The following is a 22,754-nucleotide window of genomic DNA, read 5'->3' as shown; positions in this document are numbered from 1 at the left end:
AAAGATTTGTGACAGGGGAAGCTTAGGAGTAATTTAGTGGTTAGGCTGGGTTAGGCTTCTGTGGATTAAATCAAAGAGGATGTGCAGAGATTTTCTCTAGAACAGTGAGGTGACTTTGGCAGCTAATAGCCCACGAGTGTATTTTCTACCAAAGCATTTCTCTGGAGAGGAGCAACGTTGGATGTTTGCAGTCTTACAGGTGAGAGACTCTGCCAAATGATTCTCGGTTACCAGAAGAGATCTATAAATGTGCTTCTGTTAATTTTTAATAACTAAGAAGAAAATTCTGGGTAATGTAATTCAAACAGTTTGGTTTCATTGTAACCCAAATCATGTGAATTCTGTGATTTTGAAAGAGCAGATTTTGCTTTGGGAAACCATGTCTTAAGTATGGAATAGTGAGTTGTCATGTAGACGGAGTAAAATTGAGCATTTGTCCTAGCGCTAGCCAACAGCATTTTGACCCTGGGGAAGCTGGGCCATTTTTGTACGGGCCATTACTTACAAAGTTTTCAAGTGCTTTCTCAGGTTTGGTCTACTAGGAAGCATTATTTTGAAAAATGAGCTTAATGGGGTAGAGGGAATGGCATTTAATAGTAATCACTACATTTTTTCAGGTTCATGGAAATACTGATTTTTAAAGTAATATTTGAGGCAAATTCCTTATGAGTCAATAACACTAATGCAGCTTCTCAGTTAATAAGAACTGGTGCTCCTTCCTCTGTTACTTATTTAGTCTAGAATTGCATATGGTTGGCTATTTACTTGCAGCCTCAATCAAGAATTCTCGTTCTCACGACAGCAGAAATAAGTAAGTTCTAACTACAAAGTTGGTCCAGAAGTCACGAAAAAGCGAGGGAGAAGCATTATGTAGTCTTTTGCCAGTTACTAGCATTTTTCAGGGCTAGTCCTGGAAACAAAAGAGGAAACCTTTTGATTTTACTACTTGTGAGCTCTACTGAATACCCCCTCTGAATGTCAGATTCCTCATCTGAAAAATGAAAGTTAACTTTGGATGATCTCCCAAGGTCTCGGCCCCCAATTTCAAAGTTTGGTAGGGGAAGAGGTTGAAGTCAATATAGCCAAGCTGAGGAAGAGAGGAAGGGGAGGCCTTTGGAGTCCAGCAGCTCCCACCTCAGGACTAACGTCCCAGCTGTTCTTGAACTGCTTGGGAAGGTATCAGCCTTGTACTTCCGTATTTTGGCCTCCTATTTTTCTGCTTCTCAACAACTGGAAATAACAGCCCAGGTGTTGTTACAGGTGCTGAGGCTTTAGCAGTGAACCAGAAAGCATGAGGTCCACTCTCCAGGCCCTCTGCAGACATGACCCACACAGGAGCTGGACACTGAACAGGTTAATGTGTAAGAGAATTGCAAAGCAGACTGTGAACTGAAGTGTCACAATAGTTTTTGTAGCCATAAAGAGAGGGAAAACCATTTTCTGAGTTTTTTTCTACGAATTTTTGTCTTACCTTGGGCTAATACCAGGGACTGGGTGGTTTAAACAACAGAGATTTATTTTCCCACAGTTCTGGAGGCTGGAAATCTGAGATCAGGGTGCAATCATGGGCAGGTTCTGGTGAGACCCCTCTTCCTGGCTTGAAGAGAGCCTCCTTCTCGCTGTGTCCATACCTGGCAGAGAGACTGACTGGAGAGCAAGCTCCCTGGTGTCTCTTTGTACAAGGGCATTAATGCCCTCATGGGGGCTCGTCTAAACCTAATCATCTACCAAAGGTCCCATCTCCAAATACCATCACAGTGGAGTTAGGGCTTCAACAGCTGAATTTGGGGGAACACAATTCGTCCATAGCAAATTTGTCTTGGGAACCTAGCAACGACCAGGCAAGCAACGTTTTTAGAATTCACCCAAGCTGTGGAGATGAAAATTACTGTTTATACCTCCATGAGTGAGGAGATTTTAGTCAACATGAGCTTTTTAGAATATATCAATTAGTTATCTGTGCAACACTGGAGTTAGATTTATTGGAAGCTTTCTTAATCAAACGACTACAGAAACCACAGTTTATTTGTAAATCTCCTTCACAGTAAGTTCATCTCAGGACTGCACTGTCTAGCACCCCCAGCTGCTGCATAGATAGGTCTAGTTTGGCACACTGTCTTTTGGGCATCAAATATGGAAGAAATGTGGTCCACCCTACATGAATAGCAGTTGGATTGTTAATCTGCGCTGCCTCTCTAAGGATATGTAATTTGTGAGGCACCCTTCGGGTAGCGTTTTCAGCAGTTGCCTGAATATGATGGCTTGGTACCAGACCCATCTGTTTGCTCTGATTTTTCTCTGGAAGATGCTCCATCTTTCTTTTCAGTTCCCTACCCTAAACGTGCTCCCATCTTGGGAGGAAGGTGAGTCATACATGCACATGTTGAACTAAGTGATTCAATAGAGGCTCAAAAACTAGAATACAGGGAAAGGACAGGGTTTAACCTAACTCATTTGGGGCTGGGCAGGGTGGGTGGTGGTGGGCGTGGCGAAACATGTTGATCTCAGGTTTTCTTAGAATCTAGCAAACTAGAATACTTTAGTGTGACTGGGAAAGAATGTGCATGGGAAAGTTGTCTAAAATCTCATAACAGCTTTCCGTGTTGCTGTTCTCACTGTCTTGGAATTTAGAGACAACCTTATAATGATCTTTTTCTAGATGGCCTCCCTGGTTCAACCCCACAATGTCTAAACTCTGGACAGAAGTTCTCAACCACATCAGATGCAATATCCCAGTCTCTAACAACTAATTTGAAATCCTCCTTTAAAAGAATCCTGATTTACCCTTTATTCTCCTACTTTAGTAAATACTGTTGGTGCCCTACCCACATGCCCTTGGTCCTTACAATTTTGGTGCACTCCACGCCAACATCATTTTAATTTTTTAATTTATTTTTTTTAGTAAGTGCCAGCTGGGGAGAGGAGCAGAGGGAGAGAGAGAGTTTTGTTTTTGTTTTTGTTTTTGTTTAATTTATTTATTTTGAGAGAGAGAGAGAGAGAGTGAGAGCACATGCATGAGTGGAGGAGGGGCAGAGGGAGAGAGAATCCCCAGGAGGCTATGCACTGTCAGTGCAGAGCCCAACACGGGACTCCTACTCACCAGCCATCGGATCACAACCTGAGCCAAAATCAAGAGTCTGACGCTTAACTGCTTAACGGACTGAGCCACCCAGGCGCCCTCCCCAACCCCCTGCTCCAGGCCAACTTCAAACTGCCAGCACCTATACTCACTATCTGAAAGTATGCATGTAGCAGGCTGGAAGAACTAGAAGTAATGTTCTCTAGGAAAAGCTCCCAACCAATCACTGGCAGCGTTGGTGTATAAATATCCCCACTGTCTTGTCCCATATTTTCCCAAGGATTTCCTTGCTTGGTACACCTTTCACTGACTTTTTCCCTTTGCTTTGCCTTTTTTTTTTTTTTTAAATGTCATCGTTCACATTTTATTTTTTTTAATTAATTTTTTAAATTTACATCTGAGTTAGCATATAGTGCAATAATGATTTCAGGAGTAGATTCTAGTGATTCATCCCCCTATGTATAACACCCAGTGCTCATCCCAACAAGTGTCTTCCTTTATGCCCCATACCCATTTAGCCCATTCCCCCACCCACAACCCCTCCAGCAACCCCCAGTTTGTTCTTTGTATTTAAGAGGCTCTTATGTTTTGTACCCCTTGTTTTTATGTTGTTTTTGCTTCCCTTCCCTTATGTTCATCTGTTTTGTATCTTAAATTCCTCATATGAGTGAAGTCATATATTTGTCTTTCTCTAATCTCCCTTAGCATAATACCCTCTAGTTCCATCCACATAGTTGGCAAATGGCAAAGTTTCATTCTTTCTGATTGCTGAGTAGTACTCCATTGTACCACAATGCCACATCTGTATATGCCACATCTTCTTTATCCATACATCCGTCAATGGACATTTGGGCTCTTTCCATACTTTGGCTATTGTCGACAGCGTTCCCCTTGCCTTGTCTTAATATCCCACTCTACTACTGGTGTTTCCTGGGATCACTTTCCAAACAATCATCCCACTAGAATCTTTGTCTGTGTCTGATTCTGGGGAAACCCAAAATAAGACACTTACTTACACACAACCTCAAAAAAAGAAAATCCATCTATATCATGTCCTAAGAATAATAAAAAGGAGACGTTAAATAAATGTCAATAAGACATTGTATATTTCAATATACAAATCTGGAATATCACTACACCATATATATCACTATATATAATGAAATAACATGTTTGCACCTATAAAAAAAAATCCACCAGGATGCAGCAGCTTTGAATGCAGACACAGATAAAGGCAGATAGTGTGGTGTGTCACTGTGATACCCGAAATGGTATGAGCAGCCTTAGCACTATTGACATGATTTTCTGAAATAGTGAGCAACTTGATAAAGTCCAAGCAAAGCAAATTCATTTCTCAATTACAGTAATACCATTTCAGAAAATTCAATGTATATTATGCAAAAATACTTTGTGTTTATAGGTAAAGAAAAGTTGGGTTCTAGGCTCTGGTAATTATACAGTTGTTGTTGTTGTTGTTGTTGTTGTCATTGTTGTTGTTGTTTTGAGCAACATCAAAGTCCAGTGAGGTGTTTGAAAATTATACCAGGTGATTTTTCATCATATAAGGCAACTTCTCTGAAGTTGTGAGCATGACCCCTTTGCCCTTATTTTCTTAATCCCCATTTTGCTGGCTGAAATGTAGAAGTGATGTTTGGAGCTCCAGCCACCATTTTGGAACAAGAAAATGAAAACCATACCACACCCCAGGCTGGCAGAGCAGTGAGCTAGAAGGAGACCGTTCTCTGAGCACTTCATGGAGCAAGGCTGCCCTACCAGTCCTGAATTTTCTCTGCCTCTACATTTTCACATAAGCAAGATATACATTTCTACCCTGTTTTGCCACTATTGTGTTTCTCTTTCTTGAAAATAAACCTTCTGAAAGCAACGTAGAAAACAACCTTTGAGACTATGCCTCAGGAGTAGCCATGACTCTTGCCATTATGATCAGTACCATGAAGAACTATAGGTGCAGTGAGAGAGAACAGGGCACCTGAGTGGAGTCAAGCCAGGGAAGCCTCTTCTGGCTCTGAAGGATGGTAAAATTAACTTAGCAAAGAGAAGGGAAAGAAACAAAGATTTGTTTGTCACTTGCTAAAAAAAGAGAAGAGTGGGAAGACTGTTTTATGAAATTGTAGTGTTCTCTCATAGGGGTTAATTTAGGGAGTAAGCTCCACAGGGCAAGTGTTTTCTTTGATATGGATCCCAGAGTATAGCACAGTGCTTGACTTGCTCAATATAAATGCTATTGAAAATATATTCCAGTGCATGAGAGCTGCATGGCCAGCATGACTGAGTGAGCCGTGTGCTGCGAGCTATTGGTCTGCTCCCAGTTCCGAATTCCTTCTGAAAGCTTGTGCAGGGAGGAGGGATACAGACAGACACACCACCAGACACACCACCAGGCACAGATCCACCAGACAAGAAGGACATGAAGCCCTCTACAGCCACCAATCCAGAGAATGGTATGTGGTATCAGGACTCCTTTCTAGACTGGAAAAGCCTTATAATATCATTCTAAATATGAGATCAAATTTAGGGAAAGGGATTCTGATAGATTTTGTGTGATTCTTTTTTATTTTATTTTTTAATGTTTATTTATTTTTGAGAGAGGGAGAGTGCGAGCAGGGGAGGGGCAGAGGAGAGGGAGAGAGAATCCCAAGCAGACTCCTTGTTGTCAGCATGGAGCCCAACTTGGGGCTCCATCTCATGAACTGTGAGATCATGACCCGAGCCAAAATCAAGAGTTGGAACCTGAACCGACTGAGCTACCCGAGTGCCCCAGATTTATTGTGATCCTTATAAGGACATTGTTGTACACTTTAGAGTGTCCTACTACACCTACTAGTGATGAGTGTAAGCAATTTTCAAGTCAGGATGGAAAGAAATTGGCATAGTGAGTTTAGAACCTGTTTTTTTCTCTAATCTCCCAGTGTTTTATTTAAACTTAGAACTTCACAACTTGTTCACATTCAAGATATCACTACAATAAATAGTTTCTATTTGTAAAAAAATCAAGCATTCACTAAAATCTGTTCAGTTTCTTTAATCAGTGGAATCCTGAGATTTGTATTAAAAACCTATGGACCAAGTTTTTCAATCACATTTTCAATAAGAACTCTCAAAAAGGGTGAAGACAAAGACTATGTATGAATTTGAGAAGGAAGATCCAGAGAACAACTAGATAATTTTGGAAAAAACCAAAGGCTGATAAAAGTAGGGAAGGGAAAGCAATTTTGCTCTCATAAAACCCTACATCTGTATATACTATGATCTATTATTTCATCTAATGTTCCCAACAACCCTATGGGAAAGCTAGCAACACCCAGTGGGAAAGCTAGCATATTCTCATTTTGCCCCAAGGACTGGTTTTCAGATAGTTGTGTGACTTTCTGAAGCTCACACAGTGATAGAACAGGGCTTGAAACCTGAGTCTTTGGCCTTAAATCCAGCATCATCTCCTTCCTCCATAGTCACTAGGGCACATCCCGGCTGTCTGAGTTGTCTTTCATACTTACACCTGCCTTTCTTCACCCACACCGACCACCCCATCTCTGCCCTCGCCCTTTTCCAGGTCTCTCCCAGATCCTGAGGCTTGTGCTACAAGAGCTGAATCTGTTCTATAGCCGAGATGTGAATGGAGTGTGTCTCTTGTACGATCTTCTCCATTCGCCGTGGCTGCAGGCTCTGCTGAAGGTGAGCACCTCATTACCCGGAAGCCTTTGCTTACTGTGGGAGCTGGGAACTGCTTACCCAGCTGTGCCACTGGTCAGTTGTCAGGAAATTCCAACTTAGTAAATGTTCTTAGAGGGCCAATTCTTATGTGTGTTCTGAGAATTTCCAACATGGGGGTGGGCGTCCCCACACCAACAACAATTCTCGGGATACTACTGGACGTCCTACTATTCATCTCAATTCTGACACTATCTACCTGGAGATAGCATCGGATAGCATCGGATCCTATTGGAGATAGCATAGGTGAAGGGTTCAGTCTCACAAGACTGCTGTACCCTCCCCCCATTTCAGACATCAGTCACAAGCCAAGATGGGTACCTGTACTTCTGACCAACTGTCTATAAATCAGAGGTTTCATAACCTCCTCCTTGGGTTCCATTAATTTGCTACGTTTCCCTTGCTAGATTACCAGTTTATTATAAAAGGATATAACTCAGAAACAGCCAGACGGAAGAAATAAATAGACCAAGACTTGGGGAAGGGATGAAGAGCTTCCATGCCCTCTTCACTCTTCCCTAGATTTCCACATGTTCACGAAACCAAAAGCTCTACCAAACCCAGTCCTTTTGGGCTTTTCTGGAGGCTTCATTACATAGCCATGACTGATTAGATCATTAGTCACTGGGTGTAGATTCAACCTCCAGCCACTCTCCCTTCCCCCAGATTTAGAGGTGGAGGAAGGGGGTGGGGGTGAGGTGGGACTGAAAATTCCAACAGTCTAATTACATGGTTAGTTCTCCTGGCAACCTGCCCTTAACCTTAGGTGCATTCCAGAAGTCACTTGATTAACATAAAAAAAAGCACTTTCCTTGCTTAGGAAATTCCAAGGGTTTTAGAAGCTCTGAGCCAGAATCAGGGCCAGACTAAATAATGTAATTCTTATTATAAATCACAATATCACAGCAATTCTCAGAGAAGAGCTACACAAACCTATTAGCTTACGAAGGAATTTAATTTAGGTGGGGAAGTATACAGCAGCTCCTCTTTTCTCTCCTAGTTCCTTTTCGTCCAGAGGACCATGGGATCACAAAGCAGCCACCACAAATGGCCATCAGCACCTTTAGCATCTGTCTACAACCCTTTGTCCTTGAGGCTAAAACTCAGTACAAATAAGAATGCTTTAAAAAAATTATTCCTGTTTCTTAAAATCAGGAAATGAGATATAGGCAGTTCTGTTTAGACATTTAAACAGAAAGAAATTTCTTTCTTTCTTTCTTTCTTTCTTTCTTTCTTTCTTTCTTTCTTTCTTTTTTTGAGAGAGAGGGAGACAGAGCGTGCATGCGCTGGAGTGCAAGAGCTTGTACACGCGCACTAGTGGGGGAGGGGCAGAGGGAGAGGGAGAGAGCATCTTAAGCAGTCTTCCTTGGGCTGAGCCTAAGGGCTCCATCTCACAACTGTGAGATCCTGACCTGAGCTGAAATCAAGAGTTGGACACTCAACTGACTGAGCCACTCAGGCACCCCAATCTTAAATTTTTCTTACCTTGAAAATTTCTTCTTCTTCTTTTAACTTTGGCTATAATTTCTTGCACTGTACAATAACATCTACTAATTATAATTTTGTTCAAATGTTATTTTTAAGAAAGATTCTCTTAAAGTTAATTTTTGGATGTGGGTGTGTCCTTCAGCTAAGTGTGAAATGTAGCCAATCTTCTGATGCTTGTTAATATATTATTTAAAATAAGAGAAAATGGTGGGGTGCTTGGGTGGCTCAGTCAGTTAAGCATCCCACTCTTGATTTTGGCTCAGGTCATGGTCTCACAAACTGTGAGATCGAGCCCAGTGTAGGGCTCTGCACTAATAGTGGGGAGCCTGCTTGGGATTCTCTCTTTCCCTCTCTCACTGCCTCTCCTCGGCTCTTGCTCTCTCAAAATAAATAAATTAAAAATGAATACAATAAAATCAGAGAAAGTGGCAACATCTTTAGCATGAACAAAGAGGTACACTCACAGAACTTGTTTTAAAAGTCTTGATTTCTTCATCTATTCATCTATTGTTGGACACTCAGGTTGTTTCCATGTCATGACTATTGTGACTAGTGCCTCAGTGAGCTCGGGGGTGCAGAGACCTCTTTGAGATCATGATTTCTTTTCCTTTGAATATATACCCAGAAGTGAAACATACAATGGGATGTTATTCAGCCATAAAAAAGAAAGAAATCCTCCCTTTCGTGACAACATGGATGGACCTGGAGGGCATTATGCTAAGTGAAATAAGTCAGACACAGAAAGACAAACATCATATGTTCTCACTTCTATGTGAATCTAAAAAAGCAGAGCTCATAGATGGATGGTTGCCAAGGGCAGGGGCTGCAGAAAATGGGGAGATGTTGGTCAAAGGGTACAGACTTGGTTATGAGATGAGTAACTTCTAGGGGTGTAATGTACAGCATAGTGATTATAGTTCATAATACTGTATTATATATTTGAAAGTTGCTAAGAGAGTGGATCTTAAATGTTCTTAACACACCCACACACACCCACACACGCAATCATAATTATGTGAGGTAAAGCAGATGTTGACTAACCTTACCGTGGTAATCATTCTGTAGCACATACATATATCAACTCAAAATACTGTGCACCTGAAACTCACACCATGTTACCCGTCAGTCAGTTTTCTCATGAAAACTTGGGAGGAAAAGCCCAACCTGATTCCTATCAGGCATGTTTTCCTCTTGGGATTAAGCTCAAGCAGGAGTTTTCCTGTCACTAAAGGGATTCCCTTGCTCACCTGTGCAGATGGTGTGTTCCCCATGTGCCCTGCCTCAGTTCATCAGCCTTGTGTCTTCCGGGTAAACCTGAGCACTTGGCACAGGGGCGGCATGAGGAAGCACTGTCATCCCTGATCTAGATGGTAGAAGGCTGGGTCTAACTGGCCTCTTGGGCCTCATCCCTCCACCTGTAAGAGAAACCAGATTCCTAAAATAAGAAAGGCCTCACTGCAGAGCTGAGCATGCCTGGGCATACTCAGCCAACTGTAGATCCTGCTGTGGAAAAAATTCCTGGGGTCAGCAGAGGCGAAGTTGAAATTTTTATAAATGAACGTTTACTGGAGAATTAAGAGAGGAAGAGGAAACAAATGGAAGATGAGAACAGAGAGCAATAAGCACATATAGTGTGCCCGGCCTCTTGTTCACACACTCTGCTGAACCCCAAGCCACATGGCCGGTGCCCTGGCACAGAGGTTCTTACAGGTCTCTGGCCTCAAATCCCTATTGGTCCCAACCCTGGAAAACCCACTTGTCAATATAGCAAGAGTAAAAGTTTGAATTTCCTTTTACCAGTGATGGTGGCTGGGGAAGACCAATTTCTAGTGGCGGCCAGTAATTAAGCCCTTGAAGCATTGAAACCACCAAACTTGAGCCCATATCTGTTAGACAGAGAGAGACACCTTATTAAAGGCCAGTCACACAAGCCACTCAACTGCTTGCACTGTGGCCCGGCCTGTCTCTCCCCTTGCAGACCTTTCAGCCTGAAACATTAATAGTCACGTTATCAATAGGTCATTCTCCCACCATTGCCCTTCTGCAGGTTTATGATTGTCTCCAGGAATTTAAAGAAAAGAAACTTGTTCCTGCCACAACTCATGCACAGACGTTATCCTATGAGGTAAGGTGGTTTTTTAATCCACAGAAGAATAGGGCTTTAAACGTGAAGCCATTTTACTTGCACTGTTAATTTAAATGAATTAAGGACCTAATGGGAGAGTTTGACTGATGATTTTGTATTGCATAAGTGTTTCTAATTGAGCTTTAATAGAAGGGAGAAAATTAGCCAGCACTTCAAATTTAAACAAACAAACAAATGGCATTTTAAGCATATGTCCATTTCTCTCTTTTTCTCCTAAATCTTAGGCTCAGTTTATCCCATGTAATCCTTGGGTAATGTTGTTATAGAAGTGTTTCCCAAATTTATATCTCTAGCGGGGTTCTTTGCCTGAACTCTTATACCCACTGCCTTCTCCCCATTGTACTTAAATGCATGTTTAATGGACCCTTCAAACTTAACATGGCCCATGAGCTCCTGATGGTCCCCACACCCAAAGCTACTTCTCTCCTAACCTTTTCCATCTCAGTAATGACACCTTTGTTTTTGTAGTACTCAGGCCAAACTCCTTGGGGTTATCTGTGACTTTCTCTTTCTTTCATACCTCATACCCAATCCGACCACAGATTCTTCAGGGCCAGTTTCAAAATATATCCAGAATCTCATCACCTCCACTCTGCCACATAATAGAAACCTTCATCATCTCGTATACAGATAACTGCAATATAGCCTCCTCCCTGGTCTCCTGCTCTTGCCCTCCCCCCCCCCCATCCCCATAGTCTATTCCAGCATAGTAGTTGAAGAATTCCTCTTGAAAGGGGTGTCAAATCATGTCACTTCTCTGCTTAAAACCTTCCAATGACTCCCTATCTCAGTGTACACATCACAGTTCTTAGATAGTCAAACATAATATAGTTCCCATTCCCTCTTTGACTTAACACTCACTGCTCTCCCCCTTGCTCACTATGCTCCTGCCAGATTAACCCCTGTGGTGGTTTTATCCAACATGCACCTGCCACAGGCCTTTTGCACTGCTATGCCATATGTCAATAATGCTCTTGCCCATATACTCACATGATTTACTTCCTCATCTCCTTCTGGTCTCCATAGAAATATTACCTTCGCACTAAGGCTTTCTCTGGTCACCCTACCTAAAATTGCAACCCCTCCCTGTCCACCTTCCTGTTTTATTTATCTTTTTAACTCTCATCACCATCAAAAAAAAATATGTGGATTTTTTTTTTTTTTGAGAATGGGGATTTTTGTCTGGCACTGTATTTGTATCACTGAAAACAGTACCTAGCACATAGTAGATGTTCAATAGATATTTATCAAATGGATGAAAAAGTGTAATCTATTTTATTATTTATTGCCCAAACTGTATTAAAATAAATATTAAAAAAAAGAAAGACTTTGCCCTCCACTCCAGTAATCAATAATTCACATTGTTCTCAGTTATTCCCAGGAAAACACACATATGATATTTTATTGTTGTAATTGTAGTGAACGGAGGTAAAGCTTAGTAAACTATTTATTTTCATTTGACTGTATGTAATGAGGCTCAACTGCTGAGAATTTATAGAGCTCTGTAAAGTCTTTAAAGGTCTCATGTCCTATCAGAAAGCAGGTCTACACCTAAACCACGGAAAAGAGATCAGAATTTATTCTGTTTAACATTTTTTATTGCAGTAAACACTAAAATTGGTAATGAAAAAGTCCTAAAATACAAACTACTATTCCCATTTTCCATTTGATGGAACATCCACAGGATTGGGCTCAAATACCTGGAGAACTCAGGTTCCTTAACCTGCCCATAAAGCATTCATGTTAACAAACAGTTTTAGCGCCACTAGAGGGAAATTGCCTTGGTACATATGATATGACAAAATCATGTTAGTTCTTACTCCAAGCCTGTAATATGCCAGGACTGGGGCACTGAAGTTTAGATCTACCCCAAATCTTGAATTCAACTTGCTGTAGTAAAGTTTAATGATGAAGGAAAGATTCTGGGCCCCGACTTTAAAGATGAAAATGAAGATTTCAATAACAGCTTGTCTTAGGTTAATGTGCTATATCTGTTATCCAGCCTGGGTGAGGTTAACTAGGTGATGAAGATTTTAAAAAATTTTACAGTGTACACTTTTTTTACCAACCAGGTAGTGGGGATATTACGTGAAACTCCTAAATCCCCTGAGACCCAAGAACTGAGACAAATCCTCCAGGCTCCACATTTTAAGGCAAGTGCTTACTAAAATAGATAAGATATGCCCATCTGATGCATAAGCAAGTTGGGAAGAAGAAATAAATGTGACAGAAAATGCACTTTCTGAATAGACATTCTATTACTGCACACGGGTGACCAACAGATTGTTCTTAAAGATGTGGGACTCAGATGTGACCGGCTCTGTGTTGTTAGCCATGGAGCTAAACCTGCCAGAGTTATGAGGAGACATCTGGAACTTTCCATGTGTCTTGTTGCCCCCCTACAAGGCCATTGTCCCTCTAAAGTTCTGGGGGACAATCAGGGTAGTATACTTCCTTGTAAATATTTTAAGTTTTGGATAAAGTGTATGAAGATGTTTGGAAAATATAGTATAAGGATGATAAACTCAATGCGAGGTATATGAAGAACATTTGACTAAAAAAACATTTGACTGCAGAATGGAAACCTATCTCATAGCACTTATAGAATTTGAGATCATTTTATCAACAGATGAGAATTTTAAGAGAAGGTCTGCATTTGGAGCAATGGAACTTATGAGTCAAATTTTTAGTTTACAAGATAACCCTAGAGAATTTTCTCTGAGTTCCAGTGAAGTTCTGTCCTCCAATCTCAGGCTGGGCTATCAAATGACTACTTCCCCACCCAATGAAATAAAAATTGAACAAAATGGGCCATTAGAAGGAACTGTTTGCTCATACCCTAAATCAGGAAGCTACTTTTTCTCATTCTGTTCCTCATAGGCCCTTGGGAGTCACTGACAAACTAAACCAGCAAGATGTTTTGATTACTATCCCCCATTCTGCTTTAATTAGAGAAAATATTACAAAAGTTATTCTGTAGTTCAAGCTTGTAGGAGCACCATGGATTACATGGATTTGCAGGAAATGAGAAGTGACAAAACACATTTTAGCAGAAATGCAAGAATATATTATGTATCACTTAACCTCTCCCTGCCTTGCTTCTTTTAAAACGGGGACAATAAATATAGCTGCCTCACAGAGTTATGGTGAAGACTGAGTTAATCCACATAAAAGGCCAGTGTGTATGTGTTGGTTGTTGTGGTAGTAGTGATGGTGGTGGTGTCTTGGACAGAGTATTGGCTCCCTGTCTTCTAAATGCGTATGTCCTACGTGTGACGTTTACTCACCTTGCCTTCTCTGTTCCTAGGCCTTGCTCAGTGCCCATGACACCGTGGCTCAGAAAGATTTTGAGCCCCTTCTCCCCCCATTGCCAGACAACATCCCTGACAGTGAGGAAGCAATGAGGATTGTTTGTTTGGTGAAAAACCAACAGCCCCTGGTAAGGAAATCACTTTATCTTTTCGTTAGAATTATACCATGGTTAATTGTGAACCAAGGGTTAATTATGAACTAAGGGTTGATTGTGAACTCTATTATCTCTAGTAGTTATTTAATATAATGTTAAATATTCTTGTCTCTAGTCACAGTATAGTTTGAGGCATTCAGAAAATGTGAGGGGATCCAAGATAATGGCTGAAGCATGTCCTAGCAACTTTTGCCTGTGGCTTTAAACACATGATACATTATCATGTTTTCTCTAGGAAAGATTTTTGCTTAGTGTTTTTCTTTGTTGAAAAATCTGTGAGAAATAAGACTTATTTTATTTTATTATATTTATTGTTTGGCTCTCTGAGGTACATACATTTCACTAAATTCCAATGTACTTATCTAAGTTTTTTTCTCTTTATTGATGGGAAGCTAAGTGAGGCATTAATTTGATTTTCTAAGAAATCTCTTTGATTAGGTTGTAATGGTGAGAGCTTTCTTTATCTTTGTAAGGATCTAAATATTCTTTTGTATCTATGTGGTTGGATAGAGACCTTGATAGGCCAAGGTTGAATGAATGGCCTTGTCTTTTTGATGGCATGGTATGGCCCTGGTTGGTATAAATATCCTCTTCTGACCAGACCAGAGGCATATTGAGGGAAGCCACCAGAAAAATGGTCATGTTAGGTAAAAGAGGGATTCCACTGCACTCTTTCTCCAGGGAGCTACCATCAAGCGCCACGAGATGACAGGGGATATCCTGGTGGCCAGAGTCATCCACGGAGGGCTGGCCGAGAGAAGTGGTAAGCTGAGCAGCAGAGTATGGATGTGACCAGAGAAATAGGAAACCATTACTTGTTTAGTCTTCTTTCCAGGGAAACCCAGCTTTCCTAAACAAGGTCAGGGCTTCTGTGCGTTGCATTGGTTACTAGGAAGGAGGGAATAAATATTCCAGAAAATCCTGTTTCCCTCCTTCACTGAGGCCCCATATTAATGTTCTCTCAGTTTACATTCTTGTGGTAACCTACCAAGCTAAGTATTATCAGGCCATTCTGCAGAAGAGGAAACTGAGGCTCAAAGAGATTAAGTAACTAATGTATGCACGGTTTTCAATTAGACTCAGGATGCAAGTCTGGGTCTGTCCGCTTTATAGTCCCAATTCTCTCCCTTCACCTGGTCCTTCTGCTTGCAACAAGGCTCTGTTCCACCTTGAAATGCCTGTTGCTTGCCTTTTCTACCAGTGAACTGAATTTCCTTCCTTTCACGGCTGCGTTTCCGTGCTTGCTGCCCCATGTCCTCACTTCCCAGGGCCTTGGAGACGGGATGGGCTTCATACCCCAACATTCTTAGAGCAGTGGCCCCAGGATTTCCTAGTTGTTAAGTCCATTGGCCCTTCCTTTGGCCTCAGTTTTATTTTTACTTTCTAGAACATTTGGTGTCATTGACCGTAACTGTCTTGAAGTGTTCATCACCCGTGGTTTCTGTTCCACAACGTCATCCTGCTTCTCACCTCTCCCTCCGACAACTCCACTGTTTACTTCATACTTCTCAAGGCTTGATCTTAACCCCCATGTTTCTCCACGTTTCCTCTTTTGAAGAATGCCCCTCCCCTTTCCTTTTCATTTATCATTTACTCATGATACCTTCATTTTACAGCATCAGATTAGCAGAAATAGAAATATCACCATCACTTAATACCCAGTAAAGAGGTATAAAATGCAATTCTCTGTGCTTTGGTGGTGGTGTACTCCAGAATAACCAGCCTGTATTATTATTGTTATTATTTCAGAGTAAATGTTTAAATGTTAGAGCATGCTTGGCTTAATGAGTTTGCTAAAAATCTTTGGTACAGCTATCTCTATTTTTTGCCAGTTTCCTTGTATCTTCCTTTGTTTTGTGTTCCTTTTTGCCTAGGGCTGTTATATGCTGGAGACAAACTGGTGGAAGTGAATGGAGTTTCAGTTGAGGGACTGGACCCTGAGCAAGTGATCCATATTCTGGTAACAGTCTTCTGTTTGCCTTCTCCACGACTCAGTGCAATGCTGTGGCTGACCTGAGCCTGTCTGGCCCATGGTGTGTGTGCTGAAACATGAGGGGGGTTTGGTCCTTTCTCCAGACTCCCAGACCTTTTCTGTTTCTGCTGGGAGACTTCTCTTGCCAAGCTGCTCTTTTGGCCTCAGTAAGGCTCTGCCAATCCCCCCAGCCCAGGCTCCTTGTTGCCTGAGTTGCTCCTTTGGAAACTGAAGCTGGGGTGGCCAGAGTGAGACTCTGGAGGAGTGTCTGAACCTGAGCAAATTACCTTTGCTCCCCTAACATTTTTATACAGCTGAAATCTATTCACCGTCTTCCTTGAGGTAGCTTTGGGGTAGAAAAGATGTCAGGGGAGGCTACCCTATGGGAGGGGGAATTCCTTGCCTGTCTTGCCCACCGTCATTGGTGGTTGAAACTGGGGATTTATGACCAGTTTATGGTTTAGGTTTCTTTTAGGTCCCATTTCCATTTTTCAAACCTTTGCCTGAATCACAGTCCAGCTGTCATAGCCATAGTGGTATGCCCCCCCACGTCCCCATGCACACCCCAAGTGTGGGGGCTGACATGGATTACTATTTATCATAGTGGTTCTCAAACTGAGTTTTGGGGGGAACCCTAAATTTTCATAGATGTACCTCAGGGACTACGTGAGAGGTGGGATTATAGGGAATATACTAAGCACCAGAACATTGTGCAAACCACATGCTATAAGATGCTGCACATGAGCTTTAAGGACTGTCAGTTGCAGACACACATGGCTCCACCTCAGCCATTTTGGTGCCAGCTTCAGAGCCAGGATGGTGGGGTTGTGAAATTTCTGAGGGACATTTGTTCCTCTCTGGATCTCTAATACCTGCCACAGTGCACGTGACAGGAGGATCTTGCCTTCTCCATCAGTCTAATAGGTTCTCTGTCTTCTCAAAATGTTTGAGGGACCCCCTTCCCACCATGAGCTTAGAGCTTGTCCATCCCCCCAGAAGACTTGGGAGCCCTCTTCTTCCCCATCAGACTGGGCTGCCTGGCACAGGAACAGGTGTTCGGGAAGTAATTACTGACTCAAGTTTGAGGAGGGAAAGTCAGATCAGGACCTCATCTCCTTCCCCAGTGTCTGTGGGAAGAAGACCTTGCTGAATAAGGTCACAAGATGGAGTGTTCCTGGGGGAGGCCAGGCCTCCGAGTGGGGTTTAGCAGGCCAGGAACTCTGGAGCCCCATAGCAGGGCAGAAGCTGAGCTAAATTTCTTCCTAATTTCCACTTCTGCATGGTGATATTTAGCTATTGAACCCTTGTAAAAGTCCCTGTGGGGGATGTCACCCTTAAAACTGGGCACACTGTGTTATAACTCCATCTGCTAAAATGTCATAACCCAGTGAACTCTGTGATTTGTTATTCTCCCCCTCCCCTTTGACATTTTCTAGGCTATGTCTCGTGGTACAATTATGTTCAAGGTGGTTCCAGTTTCTGCCCCTCCTGTTAATAGCCAGAAGATGGTAAGAATATACTGAGCCTTCATAATCACATATAGGAAATCCTCAAATAACAATAATAGTGACTTAATATTTTGTATCATACTACCCTCCTCTATAATGTGTTGAACATTTGTTCAATACTGTGTTGCACATTTTGTTTTGAGAGACAGATAGAGAGGGAGAGCACAAGTGAATGAGGGCAGAGATGGATAGAGGGGGAGAGAGAATACCATGAAGGGGGGGGAGAGAAACAGGGCTCACCTGAAATGGGGCTCGTGTTCACCCGAAGCAGGGCTTGAGCTCACCCCATGCGGAGATCAAACTCATGAAGCGTGAGATCATGACCTGAGCTGAAGTCAGATGATAAATCTACTGAGTGACCCAGGCGCTCTGGACATTTTTCAATATTGATGACATGAGAGGCAAATGAGTAAATGAATACAATAAAAGGAGATGGAGTACAAGAAGTTAAAAAGTAATATCAAGAATGGGAAACACTTGAGCAAAAACTTCTCAGTACTAAGAGATTCTGTTGGCAAAGTCACTTTTTTGGTGGATCTTAGACTCAGTTCAAGAGGCAGGTTCCCCTTTTGGAGAGTATGGGGAGGAAAGATAGTAACAGTAGGTAGAGGAGTAGAGAAATGGTTTTAAGTCTTGACAGCCCATGGGCAAGGGTTCTTTTGATGGGACCATTTTGTACCTACTGTCAGGTATATGTTCGTGCCATGACTGAGTACTGGCCCCAGGAGGATCCTACTATCCCCTGCATGGATGCAGGGTTGCCTTTTCAGAAAGGGGACATCCTGCAGATTGTGGACCAGAACGATGCCCTCTGGTGGCAGGCCCGGAAAATCTCAGACCTTGGTACCTGTGCTGGTCTAATTCCTTCTAACCACCTTCTGAAGAGGTAAGGAAATTCTTACTCCTGGACTCAGGACTGAACTATCAGGACATAAAATGTTTCTCAGGCTTCTGTTATTGTAGTTAAGATTAGGTAAAGAGTGACAAGCAGATAGATAAACATATACACTGGTCTGTAAATCCAAAAGTCAACTTATCCATATGCCCTAAGCATTTTAAATACTCAGGAGACCAGAAAAATCGTATCATCTAGAAAAGAGAGAAAAGCACTTGTGAAACTCAAACTTAAAAAGATAGTTCTAACTCCCTCTATTAATCATTCAGGCCTGAATTGAAACGTCAGTTATTGAATCTGAACCCACGCTGTCATCTGTGTGTCCTTGAGATCTGAGGGAATGAGTAAAGATAGAAAATAGAAAAGGGTCCAAGGCCCAACCAATGTTAAGAAATTGAGAGGAAGAAAAGGAACTAGCAAAAGAGACTGAGGAGTGACCAATGAGGCAGGATGAAAATCAGGACAGTATAGTGTCTGACCAACCACGTCAGCTGCTATAGAGAGGACTGAGAACTAACCATTGGATTTAGCAATATGGCAGTCATAAAAGCAATTTGAAGAAATTATGGCATGAGACATTTTAGTACAAAACAGAGCAGAGCAATGGGAAAGTAGCTGGAGAGGAAAGGGGAGGGGTGTGAAAGAACTTTTTTAGATGAGGTACATAATGCTCGTAGGAACAGTCCAGTGAGAGGGAAAACTTTTATGACAGAAAAAAAGAAAGGAACTGCTGTTGTCAATGTCCTTGAGCAGACAGACGGAGACATGATCTAGTACAGTTGGACAACACAGGGGTTAGAGGTGCTGACCCCCTATGCAGTCAAAATTCTGCATATAACTTCTGACTCCCCCAAACCTAACTACTAATAGCCTACTGTTGGCCAATAATATAAACAGTGGATTAACACATATTTTATGTTATGTGTATTATATACTGTATTCTTATAATGAAGTAAGCTAGAGAAAAGAAAATATTAATAAGAAAATCATAAGGAAAGGAAAAACACATTTGCAGTACTGTACTGTGTTTATTGGAAAAAATCCATGTATAAGAGGGCCTGCTTAAAGGTCAACCATATACAAGTAGAGGCGTTGGCCTTATACAGGATCATAAACAGTAATAGTAACAGCAGAGAATCCAGACTGTGTGGACATAGTTGAGGGTGAGGATATGGCAAGAGCTTGTGGAAGTTCTCTGATTGTCTCAGTGAAATAAGAAGGAATATTGTAAGCTGAGAGTGAGGGTGGGTAAAGAAATGCTGGGAAAGAGAGAGGAAGAATGATGAAAACATGCACCTCTCCTCATGTCCATGGTTGGGGAAATCAGCCAGCAGGAAAGAAATCAGCAAAAGCTACTCAACACAGCTATTCCCCTTCCCCCAGAGCTTGTTTACCAGCACACAGCTGGCAGTGGAGAGGAAACAAGCCACCTCTTAAAAGATGCAGGGGAGCAGTTCCCTCAGGAGACCTGGGATTTGGTTAGAGCAAGAGGGCGAAGGGCTCACCTACTCACAGTAGGGGCTGAAGTCTGGGAGGCCTTGTTGAAGACTGACTTCGACTTCCATGGGGTGTGTGAAAGGGCTTCAGGGAAGGTGGGTGGTGGACAGAGCCTTACAGGGATTAACATGCAGAGGATAAGGGATGACCCAAGCTTTGGGGGACTGACATAAACAGGGATAAAGGCTTTACAAGGTTAGTCCTTATGGTCTCAGGGCAGAAAGCAGTGAGGAGGCTCAGGTAGGGGTCTTGCAAGGAGCCCACAGAAATGACAGGCTTATTGGATTAGCGCGCAAATAAAGGATGCAGAAGGAATTGAAATCCACGTGGCTCTAAGGGATTGAGCATCAACAACCTGGGAGGGGAACATGCTATGAAGATTCAGAGACCAGGTGAAGCAGGCTTACCCACTGGAGAGGCAGGGGCCTATGGGTCAGTCGCTGAAGCTCTGGGGCCTGTAGCCAGGTTTTTCAGTCTAAGGGTTGCTCTGAAAGGAGCCTGTAAGACAGGAAAAACATGATAAGAAAACCTGTATATTTGGAGAATATTTGACAATGTGTTTGGAGAAGAAATCTCCCTTTTCACTTGGGTAGAAGCAGCAGAATTCTAAGAAGCACTGGATCTATTTCACCTGAGTTAACCTGAGTTGATTTTTTTTTTTTTTCCTCATGGTGTATTTCTTTGTGCATAGGAAGCAGCGGGAGTTCTGGTGGTCTCAGCCATACCAGCCTCACACCCACCTCAAATCCATCATATGTGAGTGTGCTGATACCTCAAACCCAGCGTGTGCATCATGGGGAAGCCTGCTCCTTCTCTCCCAGGGCTGGCTTCCTGCCCAAGAGAGGATCTCTGACTGTCCCCACTGCCCAAATAAGCTCCTAGCAGCCATCTGAAATCCTACTCTGCACCTTCATGCCTTTGGATTTATAAGATTTTTCAGTTTATAAAAATGCAAATGTTCCTGTGTCGGTGATACCTTCTGTGATGGCCCCCCAACTCTGAGTGCCTCGAGGTCTTTACAGCTAGCTTATACATTATACATATGCTGGTGAACAAGGCTGCACACACAAACCTTCATGTGGGCTCTATACAGGGGGGTTAAATTTCACACTATTCAGAAGCTCTGATGAACAGTCGTGTGTGCATTTGATGAATAAACATGGGACTGAATTATTACTTAATCAATGCAGTTTCCTCGCTAGATGGTAATATTCAAACGGCAGTGGGGGAATGATTAGTAAAGGTATCCATGGTGGCAAAGCTTGTGAACTACTTGCCACCTGAAAAGAGGGGCTGCAGCTTGGCAGAGTTCAGCTGGAACTGTCTGAGCAAGGCCCTTTCAGAAATTGCCCTCACCAGGCCACCCCCCCACCCCGAAAGGAAGTAAGGTTGGGGGTGCCAGGAGGGAGGGAGAGGGACCTGAACGGGAGGCTGCAAGGGGACTAAAGCAGACAACAGTGTCAGTGTCACCAATTGGCCCATGGCAAGTCCTTACTTTATTACTGGTCTAAGCCCAAAATTAGTTTTTCTTCTCTTTTTCTCTTGAAAATTTATGATGGCAATCATAGAGACATTTTTGAAAGAAGAAAACTCTCTTATAATTCCTTCAGAGTGGCAATGTTTATTTATTTATTTTTGAGAGAGAGAGAGGGAGACAGAATCCCAAGCAGGCTGTGCACTGTCAGCACAGAACTGATGTGGGGCTTGAACTAAAGAACCCCGAGATCATGATATGAGTGGAAATCAAGAGTCGGATGCTTAACCAACTGAGCCACCCAGGTGCACCTATCTTTTTTATTTAACTTAACATTTTATCAGAAACATTTTTCATGATGTGATCTTTATAGTGATATTTTAGTTATTTCTTTGTGTTTTGAAAAAGTTTTTTTTTGTTTTTTACCAAACCAGATTGAGGTACTTCTTTAATTCAGTTTCCTATTTCATTTCTCAAAGGCACATTGAAATGCTAATAAAGCTTCTTTTTTAAAAATTTTTTAAATGTTTATTTCAGAGAGAGAGAGAGAGAGAGAGCATGAGTGGGGAGGGGCAGAGACAGGGAGACACAGAATCCGAAGCAGGCTCCAGGCTCTGGGCTGTCAGCACAGAGCCCGATTCAGGGCTCAGATTTACAAGCCATGAGGTCATGACCTGAGCCAAAGTCGGGTGTTTGACTGAGCCACCCAGGGGCCCCACTAATGAAGCTTCTAATCAGCATCTGGTAACTAGTAGGACCCCTAGTTGATGTTTAAGTGGCTCCTGTAGCCTAAGTGTGATTTACATTAGACTTTTGGAAAAGCCCATCCTGAAAAATGGTTTGTAGCCCCTATTCTTATACTCACAAATCTCTAAGTCCAGGAACTTCAAGGGTGGAGCCACTGACTTAATTGGTCACTTTTCATAGGGTTGTTTCTCATGGAGCATGTTCAGTTTCTAAATTATTAGATCATTCCTTTTCTTTTTAACTGTTTTAGATGATGCTGTAATAAGTATTATTTTGTATCTTTCTGATTAATGTTACCATAGAGGGGAAAAATCTCAGGAACAGGTTATTAGGAGGTATGCGCACTTTTATTTAACAAGACTTACTGAAAAATTTGCAGATGGCTATCATAAATATATTACTAAAGATGCTCACACAATTAAGTTGTCACTGTTCTGTCTTTTTTCTTTCTTTCCTTCCTCTCTCCCCCTTCTTCATTCCCCCTTCCTTCCTTCCCTCCCCCTTCCTTTCTTCCCTCCTTCCTGCCCTCCTTCCTTCACTCCTTCCTCCCTTCTTTCCTTCCTCTCTTCCTCCCTCTCTCCCTTTTATTCCAGTCAAGATTTGAGTTCCTAAAATATTCTGAACTAAGTGCATTAATTCAGAAACGAATAGAACACAACCCTTATAGAACTTTAAGGAGAGAAGGGAGTGGGATTTGCCAGAAGCAAAATCCCCATTTCCAACAAGATTCATAAATGTATTAGTTTCTATAGG

The 22,754-nt window shown here is 42.1% G+C and overlaps 1 protein-coding gene across 1 annotated transcript in view; it reads left to right on the top strand.

Annotated features, from left to right (window-relative positions):
* The first annotated feature begins 4,726 nt into the window (after positions 1 to 4,726).
* The window catches only part of MPP4 (MAGUK p55 scaffold protein 4), a 38,195-nt gene continuing 20,167 nt past the window's right edge, over positions 4,727 to 22,754 (top strand). The window contains exons 1-11 of the mRNA XM_053203760.1: positions 4,727 to 4,798; positions 5,430 to 5,541; positions 6,651 to 6,772; positions 10,344 to 10,421; positions 12,515 to 12,595; positions 13,750 to 13,881; positions 14,590 to 14,671; positions 15,783 to 15,868; positions 17,317 to 17,388; positions 18,078 to 18,274; positions 20,472 to 20,536. Of these exons, the coding sequence (XP_053059735.1) occupies positions 4,727 to 4,798; positions 5,430 to 5,541; positions 6,651 to 6,772; positions 10,344 to 10,421; positions 12,515 to 12,595; positions 13,750 to 13,881; positions 14,590 to 14,671; positions 15,783 to 15,868; positions 17,317 to 17,388; positions 18,078 to 18,274; positions 20,472 to 20,536 (1,099 nt within the window). The remainder of the gene's footprint in view (positions 4,799 to 5,429; positions 5,542 to 6,650; positions 6,773 to 10,343; positions 10,422 to 12,514; positions 12,596 to 13,749; positions 13,882 to 14,589; positions 14,672 to 15,782; positions 15,869 to 17,316; positions 17,389 to 18,077; positions 18,275 to 20,471; positions 20,537 to 22,754) is intronic.

This window comes from Acinonyx jubatus, chromosome C1 (genome assembly GCF_027475565.1).
Source record: "Acinonyx jubatus isolate Ajub_Pintada_27869175 chromosome C1, VMU_Ajub_asm_v1.0, whole genome shotgun sequence".
NCBI classification, from domain to species: Eukaryota; Metazoa; Chordata; class Mammalia; order Carnivora; family Felidae; genus Acinonyx; species Acinonyx jubatus.
The sequence above is the reverse complement of the archived record's forward strand: the minus strand, read 5'-3'. Positions and strand labels throughout refer to the sequence as shown.